Here is a 17,226-nt window from a genome sequence, read left to right on the forward strand (position 1 = left end):
AATTTTTTTTTTTTTTCAGTTACGAGTCGACAATTTGTTTATGATTATTTAAATACTGCACTTTTAAAATTTTAATTTAGTAAATATTTCAATTATTGTGAAAAAAATATCTTAAAAATATTTTTATAGCACTGCGTGTCCTAAATTCGTATTTAAGACTCGCTCAACTGTTGACTTAAATAAACAATTATGAAACGAGTAGAGAGGAACTTTTTAGGCTACGGGCTCATATTTACGATCAAATCATACATTTCTGCTCTAAAAATTTGACTTTCACCGCAAAAAAAAACAAAAAAATATATTTAAAAACATTCAAAGCCCCGAAAAAATACAAAATAATAAATAATTAATGATTAAAATTACATCTTTTTGTCGGTTATGATTCAGTCTGAAGTATGCTAAAACCTCTATTAATGATTCTCAAATGTTTTTTATTAACGATTTCGCTCAGTCGTAAACATTATTCTGGTGTGAAATATTTTCTGAACATTATTTAATTTAACAACAATCTTATTCCGTAATAAATATGGACAGTGATTACAGTAATTTAGACGATGATTATAATGATTTTATTCCTGACGAGATAAAAGAAAAGGCGAAGAATATAGCTTTACAATCAATGCCAATAAAATCTAGACGAATGTATGTGGCAACTTATAATGCTTTTAAAGCATGGTGTAAAGAAAATGTTAAATCAAATTCTTTTGCTGAAGATGTAATTGTAGTCTACTTTGATAATCTTTCTCAAAAATATGCCTCTCCCAGTTTATAAGCTTTTCATTCGATGTTGAAAACTACTATCAAAGCATTTGATGATGTTGATATTGGTAATTACAAAAAAGTAACGTTTTTTTTTGAAGAAACAAATGTGTAAATACGTTGCTAAAAAATCTGAAGTTTTTACAAAAGAAAATATCGAAAAATTTCTAAATGAAGCCCCTGATAATAAATATCTTGCTACAAAGGTAATTAAATATTTATTGATATGTTTAGTATGAAAATGTCTGTATAGTCTAAACATTTGTTTATTTTATTCTTACTGTTGCAGGTTTGTTTAATATTTAGAATTTTTGGTGCTTTAAGAAGAAGTGAATTCATGAACATGAAACTGGAAGATGTCAAAAAAATTGATGAGAACACTTTATTTATTAAAGTTCCGATAACAAAAAATAATCAGCCAAGATCATTTACCATTAATGGTATATATTACGACTACGCAAAAGAATATATGGATGCTAGGCTCCAAACCTGTAAAACAGATAGATTTTTTTTTAATTACCAAAATGGTCGCTGTACTTGTCAGCCCATAGGAATTAACAAGTTTGGTTCAATGCCTAGAACCATTGCTGAATTTTTAAAATTAGAAAATGCAAAGAAATACACAGGACATAGTTTCCGTCGAACATCTGCCACATTTTTAGCTGATGCTGGAGGTGATATGACAGTGATGAAGAGACATGGTGGTTGGAAGTCATCAACAGTAGTTGAAGGTTATATTGCCGATTCCGTTAACAACAAAAAACGTACTCATTCTATGATCACCGATGGAATTGTTTTGAATAAAAAAACAAATACTGTTGGATCCACTCCTCCATCTACTAAACCATCTCTTGTAATTAAAAACATTACCGTTTTGAATAAATCAACCGATTCAGATGTTTCGACGAAAAAAAATTTTACAAAAATTTCAAATGTTTCACCAGTATTAAATGAAAAATTAATTAAACCAGCAGTCTCAATGTCCAAACCCAAAGATAATGTTTCATCAAACTTTGACCAACCTTGTTCATCAGCATCAAATGAAGTTAAAGTTGATACATTACGCCATCAAAAAAAATTTTAATCTACTTTGCAAGAAAATACTGTTGCAAGAAAGAAAAATTCAACTTCTCAATTCGACGATTCTGAAACTCCTCATTCATTTATCTGTTCTACAGTATTTTATGATCAAGACTTAGGTTTGTGCGTGAAAAAATTTGAAGAGTCTCAATGTATGGTATTCCAAAACTGCAATTTCACCATTGAAGTTCAATCAGAAGAAAGATAAATATTCGTTAAGATTTTAATAATAAATAGAAAGTGGAAATTAACATTTTTAAGAAAATTAAAAAATTATAAAGTGACAGCTAAATTTAATGTTATTTAATTTTATGTATTGATTGTTTCAATATGTGAATTTATTTTTTGTTAATTAATATTAATCACTTTGGATTTATTATTTGATATATATTTGTTTCTTTTTTTTTAACTTTTCATTTGTTTTTTGGGAATGGGGGGGGGCTCCGCCCCCCAACCCCCCACCGGGGCTTCGCCCCTGGACCCCGACTTTGGGCCCACATATATCGCCGCATTTGTAATAAAAAATAGTATGTGCAACTCGTGCGACGTTGTCGATTACTACAATTAGATTATACTATTAGACTATTTTTAAGCAATTATTTATTTTAGCATTCTAAACTTTATTTATTTGGAATGCTTGCGGTCCTGCTATGCATGATATACTAATTTTGCTTTTCCTTAATTAATTTTTATATTTAAATTTGAATAAAACTGAAGACGAATTTAGGACACTGGTGCTACAAAATAGTGTAAGATACTCGTGGCTTAAATGAGCGATCATTCACGGCGTGTTAGTGCACTGACTTCGCTCGTGCGCTAACTTTACGCCGTGTCATGATCGTTCATTTAAGCCACTCGTATCTTAATGTACTATATTAAAGCAAAACGCTGAGGTATTCTCTATTGAGGCCTCAAAATAAAAAATCGTTGATTTTTACTAATCAATCTAGTTGAACTAATTAATCTTTTTAAATGAATTATCTCATAAAAACCATGACAAAATGCATACCGTATGTAATATATTTTTGGAAACAAAATTTATTGTAGAGTTGACGTACGGATGCATTTCTGTCATTTGTAATGAAACTGTCATAACGGGTGAAATTGTTTAACCCCTAAAAGTTTTACTTCTATTTACGTGAAAATTTAAACAAATTTAAAAAAAAAAAATAAATGGTCAAGGAAATTAATTTTGTAAGATGATTTCATCAATAATCGTATTAGATTTTTTTTCTCAATATTTTTATTCTGTGATATGTAGAGTAAGCATATGTAATTTAATATATAATTGTCATTTGATTTAACATGACTAAAGATTCGTAAATAATATCCAAATAAAAATTTGTAATAAAAAGTTTTATATATGAGCGTTAATTCAAATATTCGATTATGATATGAGCCTCTAGGGCATGCACATTTGGATCTACAAGCATTTTATAAATATTGTACTTTTTTTTTGCCCTTACAAGTGACTATCTAAAATTGTTATTGTAGATTAAAAATGAAAGTTATTTAAAAGTTTTATATTAGCATGATACTACTAGTCAATGTTCGAAACAATCGGCTGTAACGTTAATTCTCAAAATTCAATGTTTATTATTATATATTTTATAAAAAAAAAAGTACTATAGTTTGTTAGTTGAAACAAAAAAAAACAAATTTCCAAATAATTTACTTTTATTCATTTTATCTGAGCTAGTTAATTTTTAGCTGCATTCTACAGTTAAATCTAAATAAATTATAAAGTAAAAAAATTTCAAGCAATTAGTTAATAAGCAAAAACTTAAAACAAAAAATATCTTTTGCTTTTCCATAAAAGTAAATAAGTACAAAAAAATTCATAATTAATATACATACAATAAAATTCGTTATTTAAAAAGTTTCGTCAAACTTTTGCAAAATTATCAAACTGATAAAATGTATGTCTTATGTTTAAGTTTGAAACGAAGATCCAAAGTTTAAGAAGGCCATTGTTAGCCCGAGGCAATTAACGAAATTCCAAGTCGATAACTAAAAAAAATCAACACGACATTAATTACATTCAGTTAAAAAAAAAAAAAAAAAAAAAAAAAAAGAAATTTTAATAATAGCTTTGTGTATTATTTAATTGTATTTTTAATGCAGTTGGAAATTATAATTGGATAAAATTATTGCGGTGACAGAACAATGAAATATTCATAATATATATTACGGCGTAATCTTGCACGGAATTATATACTAGATACTATATAATATACAATGTATTATATAACAAGCATAAATTTAATAGGGTCTTTAGTGGTATACAACACAAAAACAATAATATGAATACATATATATGCATATAAATTCCAAGGGTTGTGGTGTTACAGAGTTGAGTTTAAGCCAATGTCTTTATGCTGATAAAAGAGAAACAATGGAGCACAGAATCCTGGCATGAAATTTTCTTTAGTTTTCCTATAAGTTTCTTTCTTTCTTGTATTATAGTTGCTCCGTTTTATTCCTTTCTCTCTTCATTTAGCATTTTTATTGTAATTAGATTCACTTTTATTTTGACTTATGTGGACGTATTCTAAACAACTAAGAAAATAAATCTGGATCATTTAAAAGTTGCCATTAAAAATAATATAGACACTCATTTGGACACATAAATAAGGCACGAAGCTAGAACCAAAATTGAAACTCTGCAAAACAAACAAAAATTTTTATTTGCCCACAAATCTTTCATCCAATTACAATAGATGCTTCAGAAATTTTTTCCTTAAAATCGATTTCTTAATGTATTTTTAATTCAAAAAAGCCCCATTCGGCCACGCCCGACTTGGATAGGAAGATTTCTAGGATGAATATTGAAAAACAAATATGTTACCTAAAGAATAATAATTGTAATATGTGAAAGTTATTTGACGATAAAAGCCAAAAGTTAATTTATTTTTAATTTATCGAACTACGAAATAAATTGAAAAAAGAATCAAAAGTCGACGAATTACAGCTTAAATTAAAGATGATTGAGTGAATTTTAACATAATTATTTTCAACAATTGACGAAATTGAAAATTAAAAAAAAATGAAAACACTCACAATTCGTTATTTAACCGGTCGATTCTGCTCATCTTCGAACTTGATCTTGGTATTGATCATAGAATAAGTCAACAAAATTTCATCAAGATCGGTTAAGAACTTTGGACGCAATCCTGCTGACATATCATATACAAAACTGCGTTATATCATATATATATATATATATATATATATATATATATATATATATATATATATATATATATATATATATATATATATATATATATTAGGGTGTGCCAAACAAAGATTATATTATTTTTTCTTGTTCTCCGCTCAAAATATCATAGAATATGTCCAAACAAAAATCCTGTTGGAAGCGGAATAAGACATAATTTCAATTCTAAGAGCTCCTCCATCGAACCTAAAATTTTTCTATGTAAATAACCCAGGAAAGTAATTTTTTTACAGTTTTTATCTCTGCAATCTATGAAGAAATTTTTATCTCTTAAAATCAATGAATATCCCTTATCAAGCATTAAATTTTGAATAAAAAATCTTAACAAGTTAAATTATGATTTTTAAAACTTGAATTTTTACGGATCCTTGAAATTTAAAATTTTTTTAATTTTCTTTTTTTTGCATTTTTTAACCAATTTATTGAAGTTAGGATTGTTTAAACAAGTAGACAGATGAAAAATTGTTTTGTGCAATACTTGTTAAAAATTTTATGCACTTCAATTTTCAATCAATAAAATTTTCTATTTTTTGAATATATTTTAAGCTATTTTGGAAAAACTGAAAAAACTTCAATGTTTAGCGATATTTTTTATATTTTCCGGCTATTTATTTCCTATCGAAGGACATGTTTTTCCGTTTACTTCAAATACTAGCTCACTCCAAATTTCATGTTTGCTTAAAAGTTACGTATTCTAAAAAAATCGAGACGATTCTAAACAATATGAAATTTGCTAAATACAAATCACTTGAAATTATTGTTATGGTCAAAAATCTTCTTTAATTTTTATTGCTCTAAATATATTAGTATAAATTAAGAAGTTTGAAACACTAAATTTTTGCTTAATTTAAAAATTTAATTATTTAGGCCATTAGATCTCGCGGATAAGAAAATAATCGCCTAAACTTCTAAAAATTGGGATTCGCTGCTCGGGGATATTCCGCTCCCGTGAACCAATGAACGTCTTTGTCTTTGAATGATTTTATTAATTTAGATAGAAGTTCTCACGCGTGCCAGTTAACTTGTCTTAGTTACTTACAAATTTTAACTGCAACGATGACCCTTCGTCCTTGATTGACCCTTTGGCTGGTTGAATATAGATAGTCGTAGTAAATAGATAGGTGAATAGTGGTAGGTGAGACTATAACAAATTTTTGGCAGTCTGATTAATAATTTTTTTTACGATTTAGCATTGATAATTTAATAAATACATGCGGTAGAATGAATTTATATTTCCAACAATAATTGTATATGACAAATAAGAATAGTATTATAATAGAAATAAAATAAAAATAGAACTTATATTACAAATAAAAATTATTTGTAAAATAAAAATATGGTCGTCACAAAATTATATTATTTTCTTGATTATATTAATAAATATTGGACATAAAATCACTACCGTATATGCACAAGAAAAGATAAATAAATGAAAACAAATTTTATTTTGTGTTAAATGTATTAAATGTATTCTTTTGAATGTATTCCAATAACTTATTACTTAATATCACAATATATTCAACTAATAAATTAAATTAACAGTCACTGCGAATGAACCTTGAAAAACCATAAATACAAAACTGTTCTAACGAAATTCAATTTGACAAAAAAAAAACCTATTTCCTTAAATAAATAAATAAACTGGAAACTTAATTGTCCTCATATATTTTTAATAATATGGATGAGTAACAAAATAATTCTGTTTATCATTTTAGAAGGTTATAAAATATGTCAGCGCACTCCACTACTGCGCAACGTAGAGCGCTCCCAACTATACCATTTGGCTCTGAGAACAATCCCGTAGAGCTCTGAGAGCTCAACAACATTGAGTTATCAGAACTAAATAACATTTTGTTACTGTAACTCTACAACAAACAGTAAACTGTGTATAGTTGTGGTAACTCTACAGTTAGGTTACCAGAACGAAATTTTTTTTTCCGTGCGTGTTTAATAACGATAATTAGAAAACTCTAGATTTAGATCCATAATCGAACGATGAGAACTATTTTATATACGTATGTTAATACAAATTTATTAGTTATCACTGCAACTAATATTCGCAGTTACAAAACTTTTATAATCCATGAAATGTTAAACTATGACAAATAAATATGACAGATGTAAGGTTATAATCGACGTTCGGTTCATAAAACAAGAGAGCGTATGAATATATTATAAATTAATTTATTTTTTCAAATAAATACGACTTATAATTTTTAATGAGATACTTTTGAGTCCAAAAAATTATAAGTCACCATCTTAGTCGACTTTTGGCCTTCGAACATTTAGAGTGAAAATTGTAGAACAAAATTCATATTGAATTTGAAAACAATACATAAAGTCCATCTATAAATTAACCAGACTAAAAACCGATCAAACTTTTAAAACTTTTTAGTCTCATTAGATTAGAAACAGCATAAAATATTCATAGCTGCTCAATTATTTTACTAAAAAGTTATTTAGACTTAAAACAGATCAAAAATAATTTTAATAGTAGATCAAATACAGATGAAAATGTTTTTAAAAGTTCAAATACAGATCAATAAGTTCAAATGCAGATCATTTAGCTTAAAATCAGTATAAATTTTTCGACCCAGAAGTTAGAGCAAGGAGACCGTCGTTCTCGCCGTTTAGCGCTGTGATAAAAATATCGAATCCGCTAAAAAACGAATTGAAACAGTCAACAAAAAAATTAAACAAATCAAAATAAAAAAATTTGGCTACGTGCAACAATAACCACATTCATACAGATTATAACGTAACTAACTTTTTTTTCGGATAACCTGTTTTCGAGATAATAGTGATACCACACCATAAAGGAGGATTTTTTTTGGCGCTGAACAAAAATGTTAATAATTTTGTAACGATTTGATATTTCTTAATGAAAATTTAAGATATTAATCTTTAATTTACATTTAATAGAACAAAAAAAAACCTGATTCCCAAATTTCTTTACTTTCCCGGTCAAAAAAATTTCCAAAAATCACCTATTTTTCGGTCGTCACAGTGGCTATCCCCCTTAAGCACAGACTATTTTTTTAACAAAAAAAAGCTCTGTTGTATCTATTAAAAAATGGCAAGTGAATTAATCAATATAAACCATCTATTTGTTTTTACAAGCATATAAACGTAACCGCAGCAAAGAAAAAAATAAACAGAGAATAGTTTGTTATTTTTATTGCCGGTACGATTGACCAGTTTGAATAGCTAGTTTTTTTTTTCACCGCTGCTGATATTTTTGAAAAGTGCTTATTTGCGGTTTCAACGATCAGCATCAGCACATCAATTTATGGGTGTTACTCCAGGGTAAAAGTCTGCACAGAGCTTTCACCCAGAAGCTCTTGGCCGGAAATTCACTCGATCAGGCTGCCACCTGCTGAATCCTGGTTTTCTCCTGCGACACGTCAATATTTAGCAACCCCTCTAAACGCCTCTGTTCTGCTTGTGTCAATGCTTTCTCTTATATTGCGTAGGCTGAATATGTATACGCAAGCGCAGAATTTTCCTGTCACATGTTTATAATATAGTTTGATATATATGTTGCGATGAATATGATCATTTAGTTGTTATTCATAATTTCCGGTTATTGTGGATAATCCTCAATTATTGTCTTCGAAGAAAATGATTTTTTGCACTCAATTATAGATAAATTGGTTGACAATAGCACCTGATAGCGATTATTGACTTTTAAAGAAGTGTACACAAAAAAAAAAATTAACGAATCAAGAAAATAATTTTGAGGAACTTTTTCGTCTTGATTTAAGTACAAAAATTTTTAAACTAAAAAATTTTTCTTGGTTCAAGTAAATTTTACTTCATTCAATAATTTTTCGTCTTCATTTAAGACAATGAAACTCTTGAAAATTATTTTCTTGGTTCAATAATTTTACTTTTGATTCAAGTTCATTTTTTTTTCCAGTGTAAGATTTCCTGTAATTTAAAAAAAAAAACAATACGATAAGTTTCCGACTTTGTCGATTTTTTTCTGTTATACAACTTATTATGGATTAACTTCTTATTTCATGATTTTTGATTAATGCCAAAAATTATCAGTTAATTTAAGTACTTCTTTTATCAAATTTTCTAATTCTAAATTTCAATAATTAGAATCGTTGGTAAGGATAAGTGATACGTGGATATTTATATCAGTAATTTTTGGCATTTATTTATAAATGAAAAAACGGAAGTATTTATTTTTTTATAAAATTTTTTTTTATTGTGATTTATTTCGGCTATACAATAACTATTTGGTTTAAAAGCTTTTTCTGTTTTATTATTGAAGAGTACTTCATATTTCTCGTTGAAAAACTTTTTAACGGACATTCAAAATGTATTCAATATACCTCAATTCAAAGTTAAAAAAAAAATATGTATTGCGATTCTATTATTATTTAGTGTGAAAAATAAGCTCAAAATCACGCCTATAAATTAAAATATTCTCTTAAGCCCTATGTTACTTAAAGTGAACAAAGAACTCACATTTACGATGTCAAATATAAATTCATTAGGTCCCCAAACTTTTTTATAGAATCTTTTGCGCCCAAGAATAAGTAAGCTTTATTGTTACTGTTTATTTAACCATAAGATCTCGGATACTATGACACTTAATCATCATTCTATTGTATGTAACTTTTTAAAGAACAAAGGAGAAAAATATATTTTGTTGATTTATATCACGCTAATTCCTCCACTCCGCACTTTAGTTAAATGGCACAGATAAATATGCAAAAGTACAGTCATTTTTAAAGACCATGTAACAGGGTAATTTACCCTGTATCGGTAAAACCGATCACGCATGATAATTATTCGACACAGCACTGGCGCGTCTCCGTCTTCGGGACCCATTAGCGTTAAGTGGGGGTAAGTATGAGGTTTCTTGGCTGATCGCGTAGCTGCAGTGAGTTAGAAGTAGTGCAGTGCTCAGTTCAACAACATCAGCAGCCAAAAAGTCCAAGAAGGAAGCCAGTTTTGAACAAAGAGTTTCCTCAGCACAAATTTAACCAGGTATTGAGACTTTCACATTTTTGATGAGCCAAGGGGGTCGTATACCCGGCTCATCAATTTTACTACTTCTCATTATTAATTAAATTTTGATAATTTAATTGTTTATAATAATTTGCTCAATAATAATTAATTATTTTAATTGATTTGATTCGTTAGCATTGTGAGTACTCCTCTTGGGGGATTTTATACCCGAGGAATGTTCTAGACCTCTTGGGTTTAGGAGTCGTGAGAAATTAAATTATTGATTCGGCCAGTTAATAATCATTAACATCCTAGATTGGCTTAAATAAATTCATTTTTTATTAATAAAATATTAATTAATTTCTGAACACCGAGAATAATTCCAATCGGCAGCTCACGATCGGGCAAGCGCCGCTCGTATACCCGAGGTCAAGGCTTGCTACGAACTAACGAACATCGGCGTCCATTTTGAGCGCGCAAATTCCTGGCAATTATTTCACGCGATAATTTATTAGTAAGAACAATTGAATTATTATTATTTAATATTAATTGTTACAAGAAAGTATTATTTATTTAATATAATTTATTGAGAATTGACTACTGAACTTCGACGCAATTAAGATTGGATACCCGTGGATAATTTTTCGTGAATTTATTTTACATTGAGATAATTTGTTTTATTAATTATTTATAAATCGAAAAATTCCACGTGGTAATTTATACATTGAACTATTGAAGACTAAAATTATTATTTTATTGGAATTATTTATAAAAATATTTAACGGCGTGGATTAACTCCCAGAAAATTAGTCAGAATTTTATTAAGAAATATTCTTAAGAATTTATTCAAGATTTAAGAAATAAAATTACGAGTTGAAATTGAAATAAAATTTGGCGTCGATATTGTTCCTAAAAATTTATTTAATGTTGAGTATTAAACTCGTGGATAATTTGGAATAAATTCAAGCATCGGTTTTTAGTGTAGATTTTTTGAGAATTAAATTATTAGTTGTGAAAACGGTTTACGATTTATTTGCGAGCTAATAACGGAAAATTTTAATAAAAATTAATGTTGTAATTTTTGGAGTTTAATTTTATAAGTCAAAAATAAAAGTTAAGTAGAGCCAGTGTGTGTGTGTGTGTGTGTGAGCGGGTTATGTGTGTAAAGATCGTGCGGAATATGTGTGTGTGAGTGCGTACATTCTCTACTTGTTGATGTTTTGCCGAGTAGAGTAGTTCAGACAGTCTAAGAGCGTGAGGGTCCGGTGGACAGCGCGACTTAGTTAGAAACTGCGGTATAGACGCTCCATAAGAGGGTACCGTCAGGATTAAGAATTTTGATAGAGCGTGAGGGTCCGGTGGAGAGCGCGACTTAGTTAGAAACTGCGGTATAGACGCTCCATAAGAGGGTACCGTCAGGGTTAAGAATTTTGATAGAGCGTGAGGGTCCGGTGGACAGCGCGACTTAGTTAGAAACTGCGGTATAGACGCTCCATAAGAGGGTACCGTCAGGACTAAGAATTTTGATAGAGCGTGAGGGTCCGTTGGACAGCGCGATTTAGTTAGAAACTGCAGTATAGACGCTCCATATGAGGGTACTGTGGGATTAAGAATTTTTGTTAGTTATAAGGAATTTACACATCACCCTCGTATACGATAGCCTCTGTACGAGGTGCTTTGCTGGCTACCTAGGTTAAGTTTAGGCGTCGGTTTTAGCCCGGAATCCTCGGTAGTAATAAGTCGTAGTGTTAAGTTAGTCTTAAGTGAGTCAGTGTACGTGTGAGTGAAAAAGTTGTTATTTTATTTTGTTGTTAATAAATTTTTGGTACCGTTGTTAATTAAAAATTTATTTATTTCAGATCACCTTCCTCCATTCTCTCTCCCTGTAGATAAGCTCAGCTCTGGTTCCGGTTCCGGGAACCGCGATTAAAAATCCCGGTGGCGCCCTTTTATTAATTAATTTAGATTCATTAGTTAGTTTTATTATTTCATCTAATTAATTTAAGGCGCTAATTGAGCGGAATAAACACCCGTTACAACCTGGTGATTCTCTGTAAGGATGTTTTTTGCTGTCCCAGGCATTTTTTTATTAGAAAAATTGTTATTTTGTTACTAAAAAAAATTTATTACGAAAGTAAAAAAACATTTCTATTTGGAGCATTGAAAACTAAAATGGAATAAATTTTGGTTTTTTTGCTATAAATTCGTAAACCACCGAAATGTCAGTCCCCTGGGCTGTCCCAGTCCCAAAATTAAAACTTTAAGATTAAATTTTTTCGTCAATAATATATAATTTGATCCATAATGTTTATAATAGTATATTACACTATTACACGAAAAGAACAATAACTCACTGTACATCCTCGTATAGTATACTCCGTGGTATTTATAGTGAAAAAAAATTTCAAACTATAGTCAATGTCCTTCAAAGTATACTAAATTATTTTTGGATTGTACTCAGTGAAGTTTCCTATTTAACCGATTAATTTTTCTGGTTATATCGCGCAAGACTTCACGGGATATAATGTGAAAAATAATTTCGTGTAAATTGAATTATACTCGAATGAAATTTGGATTATGCCCACGGTGACTCCGCCATTTTTTTTTCTAGTTCCTGCGCGTAAAGTGCTATTTATCATTTGTGAGTTATAGTCAATAAGCATATTGTACATCAATTAAAATATAATCAGTGAATTATATGAGTGAGTGACTATTTATATATTTTGATATATAAAAATATTCTTTTGCTGTTATAAATATTAAAATTACGAGGTATGTAAAAATAGTGTACAAGACGTATGTTTTTCCGTTTATACTTGTGTCAATAAGATCTAACCTGTTCATAGTCACGCTTGAGTTTTATATTGCTAATATTTTATTTTTTAATTTTTATCTTGCACAATACCGATTATTAAGTTAAATTTTTATTAAATTTTTTTGCATAAAATTAATTTAATGAATTGGTTCATTAAATGAAAAGGTACGGTCTTACGGTATGCATGCATGTACCAATTTTTTGTGGTTCCTGGTTTTGATTTGCGTTATAATTTTATACTTTGTAGGAATGAATGATTCTAACGCGGCTTCATCAACTGCAGTATCTAAAGAGCAAAGTTTTAATACTAATTTGAATGCTTTAACACAGATTTCCTGTTCACAAGAAAATGTTAATCCACAACTACCTAACCGTATTTTACCAGTGAAAAACACATTTCAAAGTTTGTGTACCAAGTGTTTCTCGACATTAGATTCTAATTCTATCAATTATGTGCCAGATCGCCAGGATTTGAAGACATTTTTGAATCAAAGCTACAAAGGTCAATTGATTCTTAATTATTACAAGCTTCATAATAATCTCACTGATACTTTGAGCAATTATTTGGCGGAAATCACTTTTGGCCGGGAGATTAATATTATTCTTAAACAAGGAAAAGTCACCTTAGATAATCCTTTGAAAAAATTAGAGTAAGCAAACTTTTTTTAATATGGAATTATAACATGAACATCATATGATTCAGTTGATTGCTTCGTATGGTTTTGTGTATAATACCAAAAATTTAGCACTGTTAAACTATAATTCTTTCATTTTTCTGCTTGCAGAGTTCCACCGGCTATACTTAAAAATCTCGCCACAGAAATAAGTGAATTATTTGATGACAAATCAGGCATTTACTACAGTCCTGGGTTTACAGATGGCACAAATAGAATTAACCCAACTGGTAAATTACAAAGCCAGTTAAACTATGCTCGAAGACAATTAATAGACTCAGGTTTATTAGTTATCACTAGTCGCCGTAGCTCAGTTGTAGTTGATAGTACTGGTAAGTTTTTGAGTTATTAACAATTTTTCCATTTTATGAATAGTATAATGACATACACGGAGAAAAAAATTTTGCTATAGGAACTCTATAATAGTTAGTTAGTTGTAAAAAGTTCCAGTAGGTTAACGTTTTCTTATGGTAACAATACCGTTTGGCTCCTGCAACTACATCGTTGAGCTCTGAGAGCTAAACGTTATTTACCTCTCACAACTCTACAGGATCGTTCTGAGACTATAACAAATTTTTGACAATCTGTTTAATAATTTTTTTTACGATTTAGCATTGATAATTTAATAAATAAATGCGGCAGAATGAATTTATATTGCCAACAATAATTGTATATGACACATAAGAATAGTATTATAATAGAAATAAAATAATAATAGAACTGATATTACAAATAAAAATTATTTGAAAATAAAAATATGGTCGTCACAAAATTATCTTATTTTCTTAATTATATCAATAAATATTGGATATAAAATCACTACCGTATATGCACAAGAAAAGATAAATAAACGAAAACAAATTTTATTTTGTGTTAAATGGGGTCTTTTAAATGTATTCCGATAACTTATTACTTAATATCACAATATATTTAACTAATAAATTAAATTAACAGTCACTGCAAATGAACCTTGAAAAACCATAAATACAAAACTGTTCTAACGAAATTCAATTTGACAAAAAAAAAAACCTATTTCCTTAAATAAATAAATAAACTGGAAACTTAATTGTCCTCATATATTTTTAATAATATGGATGAGTAACAAAATAATTCTGTTTGTCATTTTAGAAGGTTATAAAATATGTCAGCGCACTCCACTACTACGCAACGTAGAGCGCTCCCAACTATACCGTTTGGCTCTGAGAACAATCCCGTAGAGCTCTGAGAGCTCAACAACATTGATTTATCAGAACTAAATAACATTTTGTTACTGTAACTCTACAACGAACAGTAAACTGTGTATAGTTGTGGTAACTCTACAGTTAGGTTACCAGAACGAAATTTTTTTTTCCGTGTAGTAAAATTATGTAGATTCAACTTCAACCATAAGTCTATTAAATTTACTGAAACAGAACTCTGACGATTTGGAAAAAATTGAGAAAGCTTGGATTGATACGTTCTCAGCTCGAAAACAGTTGATAGCAGACAATTGTTTATCAGGTGAAAAAGGAGTTGATTTTGTAAGTATTAGTTTCAATAAACACATTAATATTTTATTTTTAATAAAACTTTACAAAAAAGTATTTAATTTTAACTAAAATTTTTTTTTCTTCAGATAACGTCGGATTTTGAGAAAAAATGTGAAAGTGCTCAATCATTCAAGACATCTTGGCCAAATCTTCGAGCAACATTTGAAGATTTTATTTTATCAAAAAGGATAGATGATGTTGATGCTGCAACTCAGGTTGTTAAATTAGCCGAGTTAGTCGATGGTTCGTAACAATATTATACTTAAAATTTTTTTAATCTACGCAATAGCTATATTCTTAATATGTTTTAGATGATGAAGATGCTGTCATTTTTTCATTATTACCTTTGGCCATTAAATCGTCAATTGCCAGTACTGTTAAACGGAGGAAAGTAGAAAATCATCCAGTACTTGATGAAAAAACAACAGAATTTAAAAATTCTTATATTCTCACTGTTGAAGTAGGACTTTATTTGAAAATTACTAATTTAATTTTTAAGATTCATGTGATAATTAATTAACATTTTTATATTTTTGCAGAAATCTGATGAGCTGGAAGCTAAGATTAAAGCTCGGCGGCAGACATTTATTACTAATAAAGAAGCATTTTACCCCTTTATGGTTATTGTCGGACCTGTCTTCAAACCTGTCGACTTTTATGTCATAATTGATGGTACAAAACTGAAGGTTAATATCGCACTTGAAGCTATAGACGTAACTTTTAAAATATTTCTTCTAACATTTTGCCCATTTCCAAAATTTGTGAGCCCGACATACATACTCTTAAAAAAAGTTATTTATCAAATTACTTCACCATCGAAATCATCAATTCAGTTACAAAAAGCTCTATTATTTTTTGAAAAAAAATTACAAACTAAGTTTGATTAATATATTAAAATAACATATATAAACAATATTTATTTTATACTGATAAATCTATACGATGGATCCTCAAATATTTGCTCAGAGCTTGAAAAGAGAAGCTGCTTTATATATTGCCAAATTGTTTGATTTATCCGATTTACCTCGAAGCAGAGTTAATGACATTACCAATAGTTTCACACAATTTTTAAATAATAGTCCTATCACGATTCTTTTTATGCACCTATTAAACAGATTAGAATTTTTAAATGAATCACCTAATAATTTATTAGCGATGAAAACAATGCTCGCATTAATTTTAAATCCTTTCGAAGAATTACGTACAGAGCATCAATGTTTACAACATTTTAAAGACACTGATACATATATACCGCCAATTAAAGTTGTTGTTGGAACCAAAAAACGTTACAAAAATATTAAAGATGAAATTATTTCAACAAATGAAAATATCACCGTTCAAGTTATTCCACTACAACAAGTTTTACAAAAATTTTTTGAATTGCCGAATATTTTTGAACTTACTTTAACATATATTAGAAATCTAGAAAATGAAAAAATTCTTTATAGTAATGTAATACAAGGTTTAAAGTGGAGAGAAAAAAAAATTTCGGTGAAAAAATTGTTTTTCCTATATTATTTTATCAGGATGATTATGAGACTAATAATCCTCTGGGCAGCCGAAAAGGGTTAGGCAAACTAGGTACAGTCTATATTATTATTCCTTGCTTGCCGCCATCTCTACGATCTAAAGTTGAAAATATTTTCTTATTATCATTATATAAGTGTGAAGATTTACAATATGTTACTTTGAAAACAATGTTATCTAGGGCTATTATAGAATTGAAAAGCTTGGAATCTACTGGTATAACAATAAGAACATCGTCGGGGCAACATAAAATTTATTTTTCATTGGCTGGAGTGATGGGAGATAATCTTGCTGTCCACTCGATGCTAGGATTTGTAGGTAGTTTCTCATCACATTATCCTTGTCGATTTTGTTTGATTAATAGAGCTGATATAAACAGTACATTTGATGAGTCTGATTGTATACTCCGTACAGATGAAAATTACAAAATGATTTGTTGAAAAATAACCCTGCTGAAACTGGCATTACCAGACCGTCAGTCTTGAACGATATCAAATCGTCTAGTACAATAGACCTTTTAACAGTGGATGTTATGCACGACATCTTGGAAGGGATTTTAGAGTACGATTTAGGTTTGATTTTGAACTATTTCATCAAAGAAGCAAAATTTTTTTCTTTAGATAATTTTAACGACAGGAT

At 29.0% G+C, this 17,226-nt stretch overlaps 1 protein-coding gene across 1 annotated transcript; it reads left to right on the forward strand.

Annotated features, from left to right (window-relative positions):
- Nucleotides 1-526: 526 nt before the first annotated feature.
- Nucleotides 527-17,010, forward strand: LOC123261448. The gene is made up of 9 exons (XM_044723041.1): nt 527-715; nt 1,304-1,612; nt 13,023-13,035; nt 13,105-13,507; nt 13,643-13,863; nt 14,903-15,051; nt 15,147-15,303; nt 15,372-15,447; nt 15,600-17,010. Exons 1-9 carry the CDS (start codon nt 527-529, stop codon nt 15,724-15,726), a joined length of 1,644 nt encoding a protein of 547 aa, XP_044578976.1. The 3' UTR covers nt 15,727-17,010.
- The last annotated feature ends 216 nt before the right edge of the window (nt 17,011-17,226 follow it).

Source organism: Cotesia glomerata, linkage group LG3 (assembly GCF_020080835.1).
Source record: "Cotesia glomerata isolate CgM1 linkage group LG3, MPM_Cglom_v2.3, whole genome shotgun sequence".
Taxonomy (NCBI): domain Eukaryota; kingdom Metazoa; phylum Arthropoda; class Insecta; order Hymenoptera; family Braconidae; genus Cotesia; species Cotesia glomerata.